Here is a 21,256-nt window from a genome sequence, read left to right on the forward strand (position 1 = left end):
ACCACTAAGGTCTATATAAAAGAGACTTCAGATACAGGATTAGGGGACCACTAAGGTCTATATAAAAGAGACTTCAGATACAGTATTAGGAACCACTAAGGTCTATATAAAAGAGACTTCAGATACAGTATTAGGGGACCACTAAGGTCTATATAAAAGAGACTTCAGATACAGTATTAGGGGACCACTAAGGTCTATATAAAAGAGACTTCAGATACAGTATTAGGGGACTACTAAGGCCTACATAAAAGCATCCAAAGAGCACCATGTTAAGTGTAAGGTATCACTGAAATTATTTTGGAAGATCACGAGATGCACCTTGCTTGGATTTTAATAGCCAGTACACAGTTGCGATAGACTGTGTGTGTGAGTGTGTGTAGGGTCGTGGGCTAACGTGAGATGGAGAGAAACAAGACAAGAGTATAAACTGTGACCAGCGTACTGAATGATGTGATTGTCTTCCTTATGCTCTCTGCCAAGTGAAATGGGCAAGCAGCCCCTCTGTCCTAGTGACTCTCAGCATTACAGGGACTCTTTGAGGGGCCCAATAGGAGGCCGCTGTAGGAAGCAGGCCAGGGTTATCTATGCGAACTCAACTTAATAGCTGTAGTCACTACAAAAACCAGCCTCAGGGACGGAGAGTTGGGGTGAGTAGGCTTAAGTACACATTGTACATGTAAACAAACTCAGTTCTTCTTTTCAGCTCTGTTTCTGTCCAGCTGTCAAGTTAAGTTTATGCAAATCTTTGAAATGATCATCATAGTATCATGTGAATTGGGTTGTAATGAACCGATATCCATCAGGGAGAAAATGGAAAGCAAGCTGATTGACTTTGTGCAACTTACAGTAAGTTATCATTATTTGTAGTGACAGGTAGCCAATGCAAAGACTTTTTTTTTTTCATTTCAACCCAAGTATAAAAACAATTAAATGTGCTTACTGGGCCTAAATACTCTTTATGGGATGTTGTGGATGGATATATTTTTGGAACAATGTACCATTCAAGTTAACTTTTCATTTACAAATGTAATCTTGGTTGTAACTCCAGCTTCTATCTCTCTGCCAGGCTCTCTGTCTGTTTTCTTGTGTTACTACATTTCTTCCGTCTTCTGTGTCTATATTTGAATGTTTCTCATCTGACTGCTGCCTGGCTGTCTCTCATTGAAGGCACGCAGTGTAGGAAGAGATGAATGAGAGACTCATCGCTGATGCCAATCGTCCCCATTTGTGGTAGTGTGGTGGAAAATTAACACCATGAAAATTGTTTGAGTACGATGCTGCCTTGTTTTGCAGGGGACATATTTCACGTGATGTATGCAGATATAGCTCAGCAAAACTCAGAACACACCCAAAATAAAGAACACTAATATTCAAGCTTTTAGGACGAGCTGAGAAAGTCCTGAATGTTGCAGTGACAGCAGATGCATTAGGCTGGCTCAAGGCTGACTAAGCCTTTTTTATTTCATGAAAGATTCTGAATAATTTGCTTTAAAATCAGTCTGGTAAAAAAAGCAGTAGGCAGGCTGGAATCAACTCTGTCAGGAAACAGCTGCCTGGTGGCCTTACATGGCCACTGAAAGTCAATTCTCTGCTTCTGTTCCTCATTTCTTCAGTTGATTGTAAAGTCTTAATGGGACAGCCAGGTCATTGTCCTCAGAACAAGCCAGTCTACAATAATGTCTTTCTGTTCTGTCTGTGTGCTGTCAAAATATCACTCCCACACTGAATGGCCTTTCTCTTTACACAGTAAATCAGAAACATTACATGTTTCATAGTGTTTTATCATTGTTAATTGAAAGTCATTGGGTTTTGGACTGTTGGTCAGAGAAAACAAGCTATTTGAAGACATTTGCTGACGCTGTAGGAAATAGGCTAACATTTCCCTATGTTTGGACATTTTACTGACAAAAAGACAAATTGTTTAATTTCATTTTTTTTTTTTGCAGTTATCAATGATGAAAAAAAAGCATTAGTTTTATAAGTGTTGCTGCTGAATACAGCACACCATATTAAGAATTGGTACTATGCATTATTCTGTTGTGGTTGCCTGTGTTTAGTTAAGCTTTAGATGGTCAGATACATAAAGCTGTCTGTGGACACTTTTGACACAGTGTTGATTATTTTTGCTCTGATGTTATGATCTTTCCTCCCTGTCCCAGCAAACACACCAGCTAATCTGCGAATGTGATCACCTGATGGGTGCTCTGCTGAGACACTCAGTGTTTCTAGTTTGTATTTTAATGAGGCTTCGGAGCAGTGCTCGTCAGAACCGGCCAAACTTCAACTTCAGAGGCTCAATCAGCATTTTCTGATAGATGAACAAATCAAAGCCTTATCATATCTTTCCTTTTTGTGAGTGTGTGGGTGGTCAGGACTACAAGTTAAAGAGGAACCAGAATATAGAAGTTATGAGTCATTGATCAGCAAAATGTTCTTCCTACTGCATCTAGGTGAAGAGCAAATTACATACTAACAATACAAACCCCCTGATCATCATCAGCAGCCACAGTAACCAGTCAGAGCAAGCTCGTCCCTTGCCTGGCTGTCAGGTTCAACCGTAGATATCTGACAGACCTAAATCCTGTCTGGATTAAACAGGTAGAGGCAAGCCTTCTCAGGGACCAAAACTCGTGGTGTAGTTGGTGTGGGAGAAAATAAAATGAGAGACAAATCAAGACCAATTACTTAAATGTTTTGGATTTTATCAATCCATAACTTGCAGTCAGAAGGTTAACTTTCTGCCCTGCCTGCAGCCTCTCTGGTGTGTCAGCAAAACACGACATCTTTGTTTATGACATAACACTGATCACCAGTCATCTGTGTCTTATGTAAGCCCACAGGCCACAGGCTAAACCACAGCCTGTGTGATGGGCGAGGCCCGGAGCCTGGTGGCAAACCCATCAGGAAGGGGACTGAGACACAACAAAAGAAAATGAGTAAATAATGAAGAGAGAGAGAGAGAGAGAGAGAGAGAGGGAGGGAGGAACGCTGCAGGGACAGAGGAGGTTAAAAAAGGAAGAGGTGAAAGCAGTAAAAGGGTTCACAACATTATAGCGTATATAAGCGTCTCCCCCATTCAAAGAACTTTGCTTTCCTGAACTTTCTCTTCACCCTCATGTCTTTGGGCTTCTATTATTTTTCTAAAGAGTACAGCGAGGGGAGAGAAAATCCTTCCTATTATATAAATCTGTGGTTCAGGGACAGATTACTGGTGGTTCTGCTGATGCCAATGCAGCTTCAGCAACTGAGTACTTAAATGTGTTGGCAGTTCGCAGTGTATCCTGACACCTAGTGCACATCGAAAGTAGCACATCCTTGATTCCTGAAAAGGACCTGACCATATAGTGTGTGTGTGTGTGTGTGTGTGTGTGTGTGTGTGTGTGTGTGTGTGTGTGTGTGTTGCGCGTGCGCGCGCGCGTGTCGCGTGCGCGTGCCGTGTGTTTTAATGGTTGAATAACACTGATATATCCCTGTTTCATAACTGTTCTGGAAACTCTTTCTAAAATAATGAATCATTTGAGATTATATTTCCCATACAATGATAATTATTAAAATTATATAGTTTTATATTTATCCGATTTTCTTTTCTCTTTCCCTAGTGGTTGACTGTTTCTTCCATTGTCTTGCTTGACACATTTGTTGACATCATAGGATTAGGATTTTCCATTTTGACCACTCCTACTTCCACTGGAATGAGAACAGTAACCATCAAATGATGAATGGGCCAAGAAAGGCAAGATAGATATGGAAAAGCTGTTGGTTGGTGGTTAATTTGCCGTTAAATATTTTGGCCAGGTCTCTCTTGTAAAAGAGATAATGTGTAATATAAATATGTAAATAAAGAAAATATACCCAGCTGCCCTAAGGCCAGCAGTACACTTTGCTCGCACTATGCTTCCCTCAGGTGTGTAACGGTATGCGAAATGGGAAGCATTGCTTAAAAAAAGACCTCAGTCATCTTTCAATCAACAAATGAGTTAATAAGTTCAGAGTGTGAATCATTGTTCCAAGTCAGGATCATAGAATATTGATGCTGATCATAGGATCCTTTTCCCCCCTGAGAGAATACTGGCTACTGTAATATTCTTTGTTCTTTCTCTGCCATGCTTCTTGTAGATCGGTTTGTATCAGACAGCCTTGCGTCTGGGTTAGTTAGTTATAGATAGTTATGGCCTCAGCCTCAGAAATTTGGCAAGGAAGCATTTCATATGAGCCACTGACTTGACACACACCCTCCATGTTGACCAGTTATCAGGGCTGGACTGGGACAAAAAATTGGCCCTGGCATTTTTGGCCCAGGCAGCCCACACCCACTGTGATTGGTCAGACACATTCCCTGCAGACAGTCCTCTTAAAATATGCGTGCATTCTATGATATGAGTTTCCTAGTGTTCAGCGTTCATGTGATCGTTTGGATCTTTTAAGAGGGGTCTCAAGACTTATCTGTTGATCTTACACTTAAATAATTCATTCATTCTTAGAGTTATGATTTCTATATTTATGGTATTTTTATTATTTTTTTATATTGTATTGCCATTATTGTTATTACTTTATTTACTATTCTTAGCTTAAATTTTACATTGCTTTAAAAAGCTTCGCTTGAACAAAAGTGTCTCCCTAAATAAACCCAAAAAAAAAAAAAAAATTAAAATTTTTTTTTCCCAAAAACACAATAAAATAAGTAATTTCAAAAAATATAAGCCATTCAAGGAACACTATGCTTGTATCAATACTGACTTTATAGATCACACACAACTCCTCTCAGCTACCCAACAGGCTAACTAACGCTTCCATTTTATCTGAGCTTAAAAGTACAGCGATTACCTAAATAACTACTATTCCAGCCAAACCTTAAAAAAAAAAAAAAAAAAAAAAAAAAAAAAAAAAAAAAAAAAACACACACAGCCTCCCTCCGTTCCTGACAGTTAATTTGTCTATCCTTACCACATCGTCATCTACTCTCTCTTCCATCTCCTCCTCACTCCCATGGCCCTGTCATGGTCACTCTCCTCCTCCTCAGCTTCTTCCCTGTTATGATGCTGTTTCTGCTTCTCTGTGTAGCCAGCCACCTCTCCTCCTCCTCAGCTTCTTCCCTGTTATGATGCTGTTTCTGCTTCTCTGTATAGCCAGCCACCTCTCCTCCTCCTCGGCTTCAGGTAATGCTGATGTTGAAGCAGCCCCAAACATGTCAGACATTTTGGCACATTTTGAGGAATCCGCCTGTAGATTCTTAATCTTTTTCTCCTGTCATTTCTCTGCACCTCCCTTGCACTTTAGTGGTCGTTTGTCCATTTTAACGTGAATGCTAAACTTCCAGCATAACTACAGCTCGTGTCTCAGGGCCGGGAGGCGTGGCCATAGTGGGATTCGTAAATTTGCGGCCCGGAGTGGGGAAGGAGTTTCCTGGATTTGATTGGGTCAGGCCAGTGCCAATAAAGAAAATTAACCAATGGGCCGCTGTGAGTTCTTTATGGGCCGGCCCGGCCAAAAAATACAAAAAGGCCTATTTATATCGGCGATTCGGCCCAAAAGTTCGTCGGCCCACCGGGAAAATGCCCGGTATGCCAGATGGCCAGTCCAGCCCTGCCAGTTATCAGAGATTAAACCTTTTAAGAGTATGACAGGCAGTGGTGATGTCACGAGGCCTGTGGGATTCGCCTTACCTTTAGACGGCACTAATGACAATAGTGTGTGTGTGTGTGTGTGTGTGTGTGTGTGTGTGTGTGTGTGTGTGTGTGTGTGTGTGTGTGTGCGTGCGTGCGTGCGTGTGTGCATCTGGTTGCTCATTACATATTGCACGCAGCTCTAATTGCTCCCCTTACACACAGATAAATTACCTCGACATTTGTGTCAGCACTGGGGAGAACAGCCCCTCTGACAGCTGTAATCAATACTTTCTAAGTGTGGCAGAGCGATGTGATTTCTGTTAAGGTGCTAAAGCTATTAGCCTTCATGTAGAGGTGGGGATCAGACGGAGTGAGCTCATATATGTTTTTTGGATTGTTTAGATCAGGATCATTTCCTAATCAAATGGCAAAGCCAGCCTTTATGTCTGGTGTTTTCTGGTAGAAGGGGCAATACTGAACTCTGTTCCAATAAAGCTGCACTGTAGCTAGGAGTTAAATTTATTTTGTTCCTTTGATTGTACTTGATGTATTAAAAATAAAAATATGTATAGTCTTGTGAAGCCAGCTGGGTTTACATTGACTTGTGTACTGCACAGAACCTCTGGAAGCTGTGCAAGGAAAAACCTTAAAGTGATGGTTCGGAGTAATTCACCCTAGGGTCCTTTGCACCATTACCTCGAGCCAAACACCCCCCCAGAAGCTTTTTTCACCTGGGTCGAACATTGGGAGAGTTAGCGTAGAGTAGCGTTATCAGCTGAATAGCTTAGTGCAGGCACTAATGGACCCACGTTTGTATCTCGTAAGTTACCCCACTAATAATGCCCGAAATGATACCAAACGTCTACAAGTAGTACAAATAGGTTATGCTCTCATAAAATGATGGATTGTAAAGTTTGTAAGTACACCAGAAGTTTATGTAAATAACACTTCTGCTCTCTGCTGTTGTTGTTGCTGCTGTGAGACGAGTGCTTAGGGCCGTCTAGAAATTACAACACCGAAAAGAGATGCAACAAAAATATTTTTTAATTTAACTTTTTTTTTTAAGTAAGTACTGTAGAATAACTAGCAGGAGACAAGTAATAATTGAGGTAAGTTTGGAGACATTACCTTATTTAATCATTAAATTAATAAATATTTTTGTTGTAACTCTTTTCGGTGTAGTAATAATTGTAGTATCGGCCCTCTAGAAGCCAGTCAAGTGTTCATAAACTTCTGATGTACCTATTACAATCTATCGAAGTGAAGCCATAGAGGCGGACGGCCCCAAAATGCTTGTGCCCCCAGCGCGGCCTTATTGCCCCCTGAGGCACAGATCTCTTAAAAAATTACTTTAATTTTATATTATCATAGTTGCTAATTTTGTGTTGCATTAATGTTGCATTCTTTATCATTAAAACATTATAAATATAAATAAACAATGGTGTGATTTTTGTTTGATTGATGGGAATCTACACTGCAACAGCCTATCACGGCCTTACTAAAAAGAAAGATGGCTACGACGTGACGTAGCCTACGTCAGTGTAGCCGCTCAACAGTTACCGCACATTTTTGAAAGCTGGATGAGTTTTCGCCGGCTTACTCGCTTCAGTTCCTCATGGTAAGTGGTTGAAAAGCCCACCAACATTCTCCTCTGCCAAACTGGATACGACACCGACGCCTCCTGATGTTGTCGTTGGAGAAGGAGCCCCTGGACGACAGTCTGAGCCTGATGCTAGTAGCTCCGTGGAGCCCGACGACAGTCTGAGCCTGATGCTAGTACAGTGCCTTGCGAAAGTATTCGGCCCCCTTGAACGTTTCGACCTTTTGCCACATTTCAGGCCTCAAACATAAAGATATAAAACTGTAATTTTTTGTGAAGAATCAACAACAAGTGGGTCCCAATTATGAAGTGGAACGAAATTCATTGGCTATTTCAAACTTTTTTAACAAATAAAAAACTGAAAAAGTGGGCGTGCAAAATTATTCAGCCCCTTTACTTTCAGTGCAGCAAACTCTCTCCAGAAGTTCAGTGAGGATCTCTGAATGATCCAATGTTGACCTAAATGACTAATGATGATAAATAGAATCCAGCTGTGTGTAATCAAGTCTCCGTATAAATGCACCTGCTCTGTGATAGTCTCAGAGGTCCGTTCGCAGCGCAGAGCATCATGAAGAACAAGGAACACACCAGGCAGGTCTGAGATACTGTTGTAGAGAAGTTTAAAGCCGGATTTGGATACAAAAAGATTTCCCAAGCTTTAAACATCCCAAGGAGCACTGTGCAAGCGATAATATTGAAATGGAAGGAGTATCAGACCACTACAAATCTACGAAGACCCGGCCGTCCCTCTAAACTTTCAGCTCATACAATGAGAAGACTGATCAGAGATGCAGCCAAGAGGCCCATGATCACTCTGGATGAACTGCAGAGATCTACAGCTGAGGTGGGAGACTCTGTCCATAGGACAACAATCAGTCGTATACTGCACAAATCTGGCCTTTATGGAAGAGTGGCAAGAAGAAAGCCATTTCTTAAAGATATCCATAAAAAGTGTCGTTTAAAGTTTGCCAAAAGCCACCTGGGAGACACACCAAACATGTGGAAGAAGGTGCTGTGGTCAGATGAAACTTTTTTGGCAACAATGCAAAACGTTATGTTTGGCGTAAAAGCAACACAGCTCATCACCCTGAACACACCATCCCCACTGTCAAACATGGTGGTAGCAGCATCATGGTTTGGGCCTGCTTTTCTTCAGCAGGGACAGGGAAGATGGTTAAAATTGATGGGAAGATGGATGGAGCCAAATACAGGACCATTCTGGAAGAAAACCTGATGGAGTCTGCAAAAGACCTGAGACTGGGACGGAGATTTGTCTTCCAACAAGACAATGATCCAAAACATAAAGCAAAATCTACAATGGAATGGTTCACAAATAAACATATCCAGGTGTTAGAATGGCCAAGTCAAAGTCCAGACCTGAATCCAATCGGGAATCTGTGGAAAGAACTGAAAACTGCTGTTCACAAACGCTCCATCCAACCTCACTGAGCTCGAGCTGTTTTGCAAGGAGGAATGGGCAAAAATGTCAGTCTCGATGTGAAAAACTGATAGAGACATACCCGCAAGCTTACAGCTGTAATCGCAGCAAAAGGTGGCGCTACAAAGTATTAACTTAAGGGGGCTGAATAATTTTGCACGCCCAATATTTCAGTTTTTTATTTGTTTAAAAGGTTTGAAATATCCAATAAATTTCGTTCCACTTCATGATGGTGTCCCACTTGTTGTTGATTCTTCACAAAAAATTACAGTTTTATATCTTTATGTTTGAGGCCTGAAATGTGGCAAAAGGTCGAAAAGTTCAAGGGGGCCGAATACTTTCGCAAGGCACTGTAGCTCCGTGGAGCCCGACCCTGGGCCTGGCAGGACCTGCAGGTCAAGTGCAACTGCGACTGGGGCAGCATTTGGGCCACAACTAACTGTTGAATCAGGAGGTGTGACGGATAAACCCAAACAGGTTGTGTTGAGGAAATATCCAGTCAAAATGTTTGGTTAAAAAAAAACGTAGCTGTAGCTGGTATTTGAACAGGGACTGGCTTGCGTAGGCTACTCGGTGGAAAAGGACTCCGCATTTTGTTATGCCTGCAGGAAATTCACATCTGTATCATCGGACGCGACCTTCTTCATTAAGGGGTTTAAGATTTACAGACAAGGGCTTAAATAAGCATGCAGCTTCATATGACAGGAGGGACTGGAGAGAGGACAGGCTGCCTCCACTCAAAGTACCGGTAGGTTCAAAGTCTCTGTGTGTGTGTGTGTGTGTGCGTGCGTGCGTGCGTGCGTGTGTCTCTCATGGCACATGCATAGCAATGCATATTCTTCTGTTGACTGCTTTAAAATGCAATGTTTGAGAGATGCTTCTGGTGTTACATCTAATATGTTGTATAGTCAAGTGTTTTATGGATATTCATAACATTGCTTCTATGTAATGTGTTGTAGGCTATATAGGCTACCTGGTCATATTGCTGTTGGTTATGTTTAATGTGATGATTACGTGCGAATAGTATAACAAGAGTATATGATTATTATACATATACGTACTGTACGCCAATAATAATTGTGCCCCCCCATGTATTTCATGTGCCCCCCTTAAGACTGAGGTCTAGCGACGGGTCTGGTTTTATGAGAGCATAACCTATATGTACTAGTGTAGACGTTTGGTATCATTTCGGGCATTATTAGTGGGGTAATGTTAAGAGACATTTCGGATCCATTAGCCCCTGCGCTAAGCTCTACGCTAACTCTCCCAATGTTCGACCCAGGTGAAAAAAGCTTCTGGGGGGGTGTTTGGCTCGAGGTCATGGTGCAAAGGACCCTAGGGTGAATTACTCCGAACCATCACTTTAAGTAACAAATCAAATTAGGATTTTATGAGTTTTTCAAGGAACATGTTTTAAACTATAGCCTGATAGATATAACAGATTTTTGTGGCAAGAAGAGTATGTAGATTTAACTCTTTTGTGTTACGCAAGCGCGCTGCCTTTTTAATACGGCGGGGTATACATGTCACTGCTGATTGGGTAATACCTCTGACACACCAACCAAATGAGAGAAAATGTACCTCAAAGCCTGTTGAACACCGTTTTGAAGAAACATGTATTTCAACCCGGAAACCATAACAAAACTGCCCATGGTTTTCAGATTGAATGTGACCATGATGATCTAGATATGTACTGAGTGGTACTCTGTACAGTGGAAACATAAACTTCTAAAATACTGTTTACCTACCATATATTAGGCATTTATATACTGCCTTTTCTTGTTAGATATATCTTCAGCAATGTATATTATAAATTATAATACCAATACCCAAAACTGGCCCCAACCCAAAACCTTAGATAGCCTGTTTAGCATTGACACCCATAGTCCACTTACACAGACCTCCTCTCTAGACTGTGTGCAGACTGTGCTTGATTGACAGCCCCCTCCCTTAGTTTTGTCACACTTGTTAGGGCAGGACAAATCACACCGCTCCATTTGGGTGTACTGGTGTGGCACATCTTCAGTAATGACCTCATTCTGAGACACATTTGTTTGAAACACAAATATTATGTATAGTGCTATTCTAATTTGCTGTTGTTGTGAGTGTGTGTCTGTGTGTGTCTGTGTGTCTCTGTGTGTATAAAAACAAGCTGAATTCACAACAATAGACCCCTCCCTCTTCTCACCATGAGAGTCCCTACAGTCCAACAGCATCACCAGTCACACACACACACACACACACACACACACACACACACACACACACACAGATGAAATCAGAGAGGAAGGCTTAAGGGGTGGTCAGTCTGGCACTTTGTCAGAGCTCAGCGTGCAACAGAGGCACATGCAGAGCACGCACACACACACACACACACACACACACACACACACACACACACACACACACACACACACACCACACACACACACACACATCGTGTCAACAGATGCCTGGTGAAAAAGAGAGAGCGTGTTAGAGCGAGAGGGTGCAGCAGAGACATGCTAAGGAAGCTGATATGCAAGAAAATCTGCGCTCGTAAGAATGATGTCTTTTAATCTCTCCTTTTTCACCCTCTGTTCTCTTCTCGCTTGCTTTTGCTTTCGCAGATTTCTTGGTCATTGCTCTGCTTTCTCTGGATGTACGTCTCTTTCATGTCTCCACCTTTTCCTCTCTCAACCTGTTGCCTTTTTGTCCCCTTCTTCCACTTAGTTTTTGTGGTTTCTCTTTGTCTGTGAGATGCAGTGTCATGGTCATGGTACTCTTTGCAGCACAAGACATTTAAGGAGATGTTTTTTGTGTATTAGCCTGATCACTGTTCTGTGATGTTGTTTTCAAACTTGTATCAATGAATGTGACTTGGCGCCACGGATGAAAGCAATGTTTTATGTGCAGCTAAAAGGGGAAGGCTTCATTCCTATAGGGACACATGCTTTCTGATGAATGGATTGAGAAATAGTTTTTAAATTAATTCTGTTTCTTTACATCAAAAATAGACTGACCTACGCTGCAAACATTTCCATAGTTGCCATGCCTCAGCTGACGGCAACCACCCAGCAGTGTCATATCTGCCTCGGGCTAATCCCTCGTGTGAATGGTCACGTTGGGCAGGTGACAGGGGGGCCATGTATCGATGCATGGCTGCCAAACCGGATTAAAGTCAGATGGATGGATAGATAAAGGTTGAATAGATACATATACCCGAGCTGACAGATTGACTGCGTGGCACTCCATCCCTGATGCATGCAGAGGTCACACAATGCAGAGATGACTCAGGGTTTATTGTAGGCAGATTAACAAGAAGAGAATGATGATGCATTTCACCATGGGCCCTTATTCTAACCAGGAAAGAACACCCCGGAGGGGAGCGATGTGTCTCTGAATGATTAAAGTGGTGATAGAATGATTATATAGGGTATTTCACACTGTTCCTTATGGTCTCCTAATGGGGTATGTAACATTGGTTGGGCTGAAAATGGCCTGGTTGATATTTTATTGGCCCTTATGCATCCCTGTGTTTTGGCCCTATTTGTAACAAGAGCTTTTCTTCCAAATATGGTATGTTCATGAATATTTAGATGAGCTGCGCACTGATTGGTTGAGCGAATTGCCATACGCACACATTAGAGACGCGCGCTGACTGGTTGAGCGAATCCCCGATACACACACATTAGAGACGAGACAGAATCTCATATTCCAGACACTGCAATGTTTTGTTACCAAATTCACTTCTGAGACTGTTTTATGCGAGAAATCAACTATATAAAGCTCAAATATGGGCCGTTCTACGAAAATTGATGGCTAATTGCAAATTTGGTAAGACGTGTCGGACTTTAGGAGCTCCACACAGTCTGACGAGAAAGCGGCAGCCTGCTGGGCTCCATACCAAAGTCACCCTTTGTGGATACTGCACTACGGGGCTCCGCGGCCAGCTGCCGGCATAACTATAATATATTTAGGGCCCGAGCGCCGACAGCGGCGAAGGCCCTATTGAAACTGAAGGAATTATTCATTCTTTCTTTCTTTCTTTCTTTCTTTCTTTCTTTCTTTCTTTCTTTCTTTCTTTCTTTCTTTCTTTCTTTCTTTCTTTCTTTCTTTAACCCGTCAAATGAATTGCCTTTTTGCGGGGCTTAACATATTCAAAAACTCACAAAATTTGGCGGTCGCATCAAGTCTGGTGAAAATTTACGTATTTTAAGGGTTTCGGGAATAGGCGCACAAAAATGGCTCACTAGCGCCCCCTAGAAAGTTAAGAAAATTGAGCCCCTGCAGTGCGTTTAACATAGACTCACGAAACTTGGTACACATATGTAACATGTCAAGATGTACAAAAAACTTCATTAGAGCCATACCCTAAACCCAACAGGAAGTCATTTTGATTTCAAAGTTCGAAATTAGTGTGATTTTGGCCATTTCCACATGTCGTACTTTAACGAACTCCTCCTAGAGATTTCATCCGATCAACTTCAAACTCGGTCTGTGTCATCTTAAGATGTTAAAGATGAAAAGTTGTTAAAAGAAAAACTTTTCGTCATAGGGCGTGGCCGTGGCGGGGCAGCCATTTTGTGCGTTTCGCTCCCGAAACAGGAAGTGGGTGTAACTCGAGTGTACGTTGTCCGATTACCTCGAAACCTTTCACGATTCATAAGAGTCCAACCCTGAGGACAAATAACGGCCGATATTTACTTAAAGTCATAGCGCCCCCTAGTAGCAACAGGAAGTAGGCCTAAAAGTCAAGGTGCTATACTTTAACGAACTCCTCCTAGAGATTTCATCCGATGGACTTCAGACTTGGTCTGTACCATCCCAACGCCTTAACGATGAAAAGTTATTAAAAGAAAAACTTTTCGTCAGATGGTGTGGGCGTGGCGTGGCGGAGTGTTTAGCGATGAACAAAGAAGTTGTTGTAACTTGAGTGTAAGTTGTCGTATCTGCCCGAAATTTCTCACAATTGACAAGGGTCCAGGCCTGAGGACACCTAGAGGCCAAAATTGACTTTTGGTCATAGCGCCCCCCGCTGGCATCAGGAAATCTACCTTATATGACAAACATCCGATTTACATGAAACTCACAATGTGTGTTCTACATGTGATACTGATCTGCCCCCTATAATATGACCACGCCCACTTACTCAGACCCCGTCCCCTTTCATAACATTTGAACCGTTTAAGGTAGAATCTTGTGTGAGGTGTCATTGAACTCAGCAGAGACTTCATTCTTCATTGGTGATGGTTTGGCCCGCCCCCTAAGCTTTAGCCACGCCCCTTTCATAAAACCTTACCCATCTAAGGTAGAGTCTTGTGTGAGGTATAATTGAACTCAGCAGAGAGTTCCTTTTTAATTGGTGATGGTTTGACCCGCCCCCTATGGTTAAGCCACGCCCCCTTTCATAACTTTTGACCCGTTTAAGGTAGAGTCTTATGTGAGGTATCATTGAACTCAGCACAGACTTCCTTTTTAATTGGTGATGGTTTGACCCGCCCCCTACGCTTTTGCCACGCCCCTTTTCACAGCTAATGAACCGTATGACGTAGAGTCTTGTGAGAGCTTTCGTTGAAATCGGCAGGGAGTTCCCTTTTCATTGTTGACGATTTGTGGCGTCTGAGTGCCGCGCGAATGCATGGTCGCAAGGAGCGGCATCCGCCGGTAACCCCGACGCGCGCAGAGGCACGAGGGCCCGTCCATCGCTGCTCGCAGCTTTAATTACAGTTTGAATTTCGTCACGGCACTGATATCACAGCTACCCCAAGGTCTTACAAAGCTAACGTTGTGTCCAATTTTTATGAACTCAGGGTCTTGTTAGGAGGAGCAGCTAGCTAACTAGCTATATGTCCCATTCAATACAATGGGGAAATATCGCAGCTAGCTAGCTACGCATTTGGCATAACTGTAGTATATTTACAGTTTGAATTTCGTCACGCCACTTAAATAACACCTACCCCAAGGTCTTACAAAGATAACCGTTGTGTCCAATTTGTATTTAAGGTATTTTTATGAACTCAGGGTCTTGCTAGGAGGAGCAGCTAGCTAGCTAGCTAGCTAGCTATATGTCCCATTGAATACAATGGGGAAATATCGCAGCTAGCTTGCTACGCTTTCGGCATAACTATAGTATATTTACAGTTTGAATTTCGTCACGGCATGTATATTACAGGTTCCCCAAGGTCTTACAAAGCTTAGCTAACACTTGTCCGATTTCGGATTTCAATTTAATGCATTTTTGTGAATTTCAGAGGTCTCGTTAGGAGGAGACTAGCTAGCTCTCATTGATGGACTCCAGCTCACCGCGGCTCTATCAATGAGACTCGCGGACAAGAGGCGTTTATTTCCCCGATTGTTTGTTTAAATAACTCAACACACATATCCATTATAAGATTAACTGGAACCTGCGGGTAAGAGATTTAGGGCGTAACAAGCTCGCTGACTGCGCTCTCAGTCACTCACCAGCCGGCTGGTAGCAGGAAGAGGGGAGGGAGAACAGCGAGCTGCAGGCCCTGGAGCTCTGTCAGGGCAGCGGCGTGTGGTAGTCCAGTCACCCAGAAAAGGGTGAGTTTGCGCGGGTATTGAGCACCGGGCCACCGGCTGAGCTCAATTGAGCTCACAGCAGGCCGGGGTCTGTGATGGAGGACAGGCAGGGCAGTGATGTAGCAACCCAGGCAGCACCAGCCGCTGAACTCCGACACACAGTCGGACAAAATTTGCAATTAGCCATCCATTTTTGTAAAATGGCCCATATTTGAGCTTTACGTAGTTGATTTCTCGCATAAAAAAGTTTCAGAAGTGAATTTTGTAATGGAATAGCAGAGATCTGCGTGACCTAGATTCAGAAGACTACTTGATCTCAGGTCAGTTGTGTAGCCTATGTAAATGTTGGGGCCTGACCGTTCTTTTAATACACCCATGGGCGTGACAAAGGTACAGGTTTTGAGATGCTTCTGTAAGCAACTAGCTTTGTTGAGATTCGCCTGTTTTCAGCGGCAGTTTCAAAATATGAGATTTTCATAGTAAAGGGGTGTCAATGGGATTTTGAGCTTCTATGTATGTCCCATTTACCCACCGAACTGTCGTTATTCAACTATGACAGGGTAAAATCGGTTTTGCATTCTATCACCCTTTTAATCAATATGGTTTTTACATCATACATTTTCCCTTTTCTGCCTCTGTCGCTGCAGATAAGAACTTTGAGGATGAAGACTCAGTGGATGGAGGCCGGTCCTCCTCCTCTTCATCATCCAAAGCACCCCCCAGTGGCAGGAAGCCTGTAATGAGCTCTGTTAGAAGACCCAGCTCAGCCACCACAACCAAGGCCACAGGTGAGGGAGGGTTTCAGTCCACATATAAGCACACAGCTATATGATATATACTGTGTAAATACTAAAACTGTGACTTTTCCCCACTGTGAGTAATATGTGTAGTAATGAGTGTGGGGTATTAAATAAACACCTTCCTGCTTCTTAGATCATTCTTTAGAAATGTTAAATCTCAGGCGTAATATCTTTTTGTTTTTTTCCCAAAGTGAAAGAAGCCGCTGCCGGTGCTCTTGATGAAGAGGATTTCATTAAAGCCTTTGAAGACGTTCCATCAGTCCAGGTATGGTGAGCTAAGTACTGTTGTGGTTTTGTTGGTAAGTTTAAAATCCAGCACAAGAGGGAAGATGACATAGAGACAGGGAAGGTATTCAAAAATAGTCACAAGATGGATTGAAACCCATGATTGAAACACACAATGGGCATCATGCAAGAACCCCTCACAACCACAAACAGATTTGTTCTAATGTGGCAAAATGTATTTTGTGAGGATTTTTTTTGGCAAGACAAATTTCTACTATTCTAAAGGTGCCTGTAAAATAGCTGATTCTAATGCTAATGATTGCATTTTCTATCTGTGTTCAGATCTACTCTAACAGAGAGCTAGAGGACCAGCTGACCAAGATCAGAGAAGTGCTGTCTGATGACAAACATGACTGGGAGCACCGAGTGTTAGCGGTAAGACTCAGAAACCAAATGCATCCTGACATGCACACAGAGTGGAAGTGCATGAATCCAGTGATGACTTTGTATGTTCTTTGTTGTTCCTATCCAGCTGAAAAAGGTGCGTTCTCTGATCCTGGCCGGGGCATCAGAGTACGAGGGTTTCCCTCAGCAGCTGCGTCTCCTGGAGGCTCCCCTCAAACTGTCCGCTAAAGACCTGCGCTCACAGGTGGTCCGCGAGGCCTGCATCACACTGGGGTAAGGTCCCAGGTTCAGGAGGATGTAGTATGCCCTTATTTCCAAATGTTTTTGGGACACAAGAGTTAACTTCCACTTTACAGTAGCTTTAATCTGGAAAACCTGTTGTTATGTTAGAACTACCTAATAAATCAGTGATTAGCAGTACATTCATAACACAGCATATTCTCACCATGAGCGCACAGTTTGAGAAGTCAGCCTTAATCATAAAGTCAGATGACTTTTGTGATTCCCACTAACTCAACGCCTTCCAGAATTGCATTCTTGCATTGGTATGCGAAATAGTGGTAAAGATGGTAAAAAAATGAGAATTTAAGAGGAAAAATAGAACCTGTCTCCTAAACAACAGTGAATGAGTGCTATGCACTTCTACATGGCTTAACTGTCTTGCTTCTTTGATTTCTGAATAATAATAACACTCTTTAGCTTTGTGTGATTGTTTTTAGCCGTACGTCTATTTTTGTGTATGTGCTTTGAGAGCAACAAAAAAGCCGGAGTCAAATTCCCTGCATATGTTCACACTCACTTAGCCATTAAAGCTGATTCTGATTAATATTAATATCCTAATGTAGCGATATAGCACCTATTAAGCAGGGCTCGAGAGTGCGACCAATTTGGTCGCAAATGCGACCAAAATTTGTAAGGGTGCGACTAAGATTTTTCCTAGGTCGCACCGGTGCACCTAACGTCCTCGCATCCGCTGCCTCTCCACTAACGAAGCAATGTTGTTTATAGCGATATGGTTTAATGTTGCGTTACATGACTCATTCCTTCTGGAAAGCCGTGCCTGTGTTTGGATTTGGATCTCTCCTCCGTGCAGCCCCGCCCCCCATTCACTCACACACCGGCCGGCTCACCTGCAACATGGAGAGACACAGCGCCGCTGGTCCAAACTCCCGACATTTGTCTACAGTTTTAATTGTTATTAACACAGCTGTATATTGTTAAGTAGCCTATGAGAGGGAAATCTGTATTGGTACCAGTGTTTCCGCTGGTAACTCTGTTACTGTGGCAGCCACGGCGAAAAACACATTATTAAACTAACTTCAGTTGGTTGAGTAATAGCGTGTAAGACGGAGCATGCTGGATCATAGTTCATAAAAATGCAGCGCAGCGACGATACAGACATTTCATAGCCTACACAAGACTGGTGTAACGCCGCTAATGAGTCAGCCGTCACTCTCTGAGTAGCCTAGCATACGCTTCAGTCCATCGCACTCCCCCTGTCTTTCGGTCGTTCTTTTTTTTTTAAGATTTCGGCCTTTATTTTGATAGGAAAGCTGAAGACATGAAAGGGGAGAGAGAGTGGATGACATGTACAGACATGAAAATCACTCGCCTTTCGGCGAAATTCGCCGTTTTGAAACCAAAATAGGTGACCTACGTGAATCGTGTAGATTTGATGAGAACATTTTTAAGGGGGGAGAGGGGGGGTGTAAGTACTCGGGCCTGGTGCCGTATGATTATTTTAGAAAAATAAATAAATTAAAAAGTCCACATGGATTTAACCATACTGTCTATGGATTTGACCAATCATCGAACTTCCACCAACCTTCTGCAGCGCATGTTCAAGGAAGACGCCGGCAGCGGTAAGACAGGGCTTGCTAAATATCTACAGAATCTATATAGAAAACGGTATATCACTGAAAACACCAGTGAATCATTCATTCAGCTTTTCTCCTCTACACCCACCCTCACTGGGGCCTCAGTCACTGAGCTGGTAGATCATTTCAACTGTAAAATTACAAATGTTATTGATGCCATTGCTCCCACTAAGGTCAAAGTTGTCTCTGGTAAAAAAAGATCTCCATGGAGAAATTTTATAGGTGTGAGAACAGAAAAAAGAGAGTGTCGAAAAGCTGAATGCAGTTGGCGAAAATCTAATCTCCAGGTCCATTATAACACTTATAAAGAGAGACTTCGCATTTATAATCTGGAACTAAGAAATGCAAGGCGGTCCTTTTTCTCTGACATTATCGCCAGAAACAATAATAATTCATGTGCTTTGTTTGCTACTGTTGATAGATTAACTAACCCTCCAGTACCAGTAGCATCTGAACTGTTGTCTACCGAGGCTTGCAACGACTTTGCCTCCTTCTTCACAGACAAAATTCAGAAAATTAGACAAACAGTCAGTGCCTCCATATCAAGTACAGGATTCAAATTCCAACATGACACAATTTCATACGATCAACCTTAAAAACCTGGAGGACATTATACAACATCTGAAAACCTCCTCCTGTTGCCTTGATATTCTACCAACGGGTGTTTTCAAAAATGTTTTGAATTGTTTGGCTTCTGATCTTCTACAGATTGTAAACACATATCTGCTCTCAGGTATCTTCCCACAGGCCCTGAAAACTGCAGTCATCAAGCCACTCCTAAAAAAGAACAATCTAGACACGACACTAATGAGCAACTATAGGCCAATATCAAACCTTCCATTTTTAAGTAAAATCATAGAAAAAGTGGTTTTTCAACAACTCAACCTTTTCTTATCGCTAAACAACATTTTTGATGCCTTCCAGTCAGGTTTTCGACCACACCACAGCACTGAGACAGCTCTTGTTAAAGTCTTTAATGACATCCACTTAAACACAGATAGTGGCAAAATTTCAGTCTTGGTATTACTTGATCTCAGTGCTGCATTTGATACAGTAGACCATGACATATTGCTTGACCGATTGGAAAACTGGGTTGGTCTTTCTGGCTCAGTACTAAAGTGGTTTGAATCCTATTTAAAGAATAGGGACTACTTTGTGTCTATAGGTAATTATACATCTGAGCATACAAATATGACATGCAGAGTTCCCCAAGGCTCTGTTCTGGGGCCTCTTCTGTTCAACATCTACATGCTTTCACTGGCTCAGATTATGGAAAACAACAAAATAAGTTACCATAGTTATGCAGATGACACACAAATTTACATAACCTTATCGCCAGGGAACTATAGCCCAATACAACAATTAAATATGTGCATTGAACAAATTAATGATTGGATGTGCCAGAACTTTCTTAAACTAAATGAAGAAAAAACAGAGGTGGTTGTTTTTGGAGCAAAAGAGGAACGATTGAAAGTCAGAGCTCAGCTTCAAACGACAATGTTAAAAACAACAGACAAAGCCAGAAATCTTGGTGTAGTCATGGACTCAGACCTGAATTTTAACAGCCACATTAACATAATTAAAGAATTTGCCTATTATCACCTTAAACATATATCAAGGGTTAGAGGACTTATGTCTCAGCAGGATCTGGAAAAACTTGTCCATGCTTTTATCTTCAGTAGACTTGACTACTGTAACGGTGTCTTTACAGGTCTCCCTAAAAAATCAATCAGACAGCTGCAGCTGATTCAGAACGCTGCTGCTCGAGTCCTCACTAAAACCAGGAAAGTGGATCACATCACTCCAGTACTGAAGTCTTTACACTGGCTTCCAGTGCCTCAAAGAATTGATTTCAAAATACTTTTACTGGTTTATAAATCACTAAACGGTTTAGGGCCAAAATACATTTCTGATCTACTACTACATTATGACCCACCCAGACCTCTCAGGTCGTCTGGGACAGGTCTACTTCTTGTCCCCAGAGTCAGAACTAAACAGGGGAAGCAGCGTTCAGTTTTTATGCTCCACATATCTGGAACAAACTCCCAGAAACCTGCAGGTCCGCTGCAACTCTCAGTTCTTTTAAATCTAAGCTAAAGACCTATCTTTTTGATGTTGCTTTTCTTTAAATAATCTATTTTATTAACTTTAATTTCTTATACTGCACTGTAACTGTTATTCTTATACTGCACTATCAATTTTATTCTTGTTTTAATTTGTTTATTATTCTTGACTTTGATTGTTTTTATATTGTTTTTAATTGTGTTTTAACTGCTCTTTAATGTTTTATGTAAAGCACTTTGAATTGCCTTGTTGCTGAAATGTGCTATATAAATAAAGCTGCCTTGCCTTGCCTTGCTAGTCATTAGATGCTAGTCACAAAGCTTCGGTCCGTGCACTCTCTATTGCAGCAGTACGGTACTTGTGCGCGAAAAAGAATGCCTGCCGCAAATACGACTGCACACCGCTAGAGCGTGTCTGCCGCTCATAACATGCAAGTATAGTAACATTGTGTGATTGTCAGACGTTGCTGACCTGAGTTAGGGGCAGTCACATTTCGGCAGGCAGTCTTTTTTCGGCACAACACCGGCAACGACCGCTACCGTTAAGACTGCGACTGTTCCTTTACTGACCGACCGTGATAGAAACAATACGAGTGTGCACGTTCATAGCGGATCATCATTTGTAAAAGCTATCTGAAGCCCAAACTGCCTTGATAAAGCTGTCTGTTTGGAATCAGCATGGCAGGTATTTAAACATAACGGCCTTGTCCCAGAGTT

At 42.2% G+C, this 21,256-nt stretch overlaps 1 protein-coding gene across 39 annotated transcripts in view; it reads left to right on the top strand.

The window, feature by feature from the left end:
* clasp1a (cytoplasmic linker associated protein 1a) overlaps positions 1 to 21,256 on the top strand; it is a 123,357-nt gene that overhangs the window by 57,938 nt on the left and 44,163 nt on the right. For 38 of the 39 annotated variants that reach the window (XM_039819034.1, XM_039819035.1, XM_039819041.1 and 35 more), the window contains 4 exons: positions 15,817 to 15,957; positions 16,161 to 16,234; positions 16,537 to 16,629; positions 16,727 to 16,872. In XM_039819034.1, the coding sequence (XP_039674968.1) occupies positions 15,817 to 15,957; positions 16,161 to 16,234; positions 16,537 to 16,629; positions 16,727 to 16,872 (454 nt within the window). Of the gene's footprint in view, positions 1 to 11,094; positions 11,183 to 15,816; positions 15,958 to 16,160; positions 16,235 to 16,536; positions 16,630 to 16,726; positions 16,873 to 21,256 lie in introns of those variants that run through there. The other variant, XM_039819067.1, reaches the window with a different exon arrangement.

This window comes from Perca fluviatilis, chromosome 12, assembly GCF_010015445.1.
Source record: "Perca fluviatilis chromosome 12, GENO_Pfluv_1.0, whole genome shotgun sequence".
NCBI classification, from domain to species: Eukaryota; Metazoa; Chordata; class Actinopteri; order Perciformes; family Percidae; genus Perca; species Perca fluviatilis.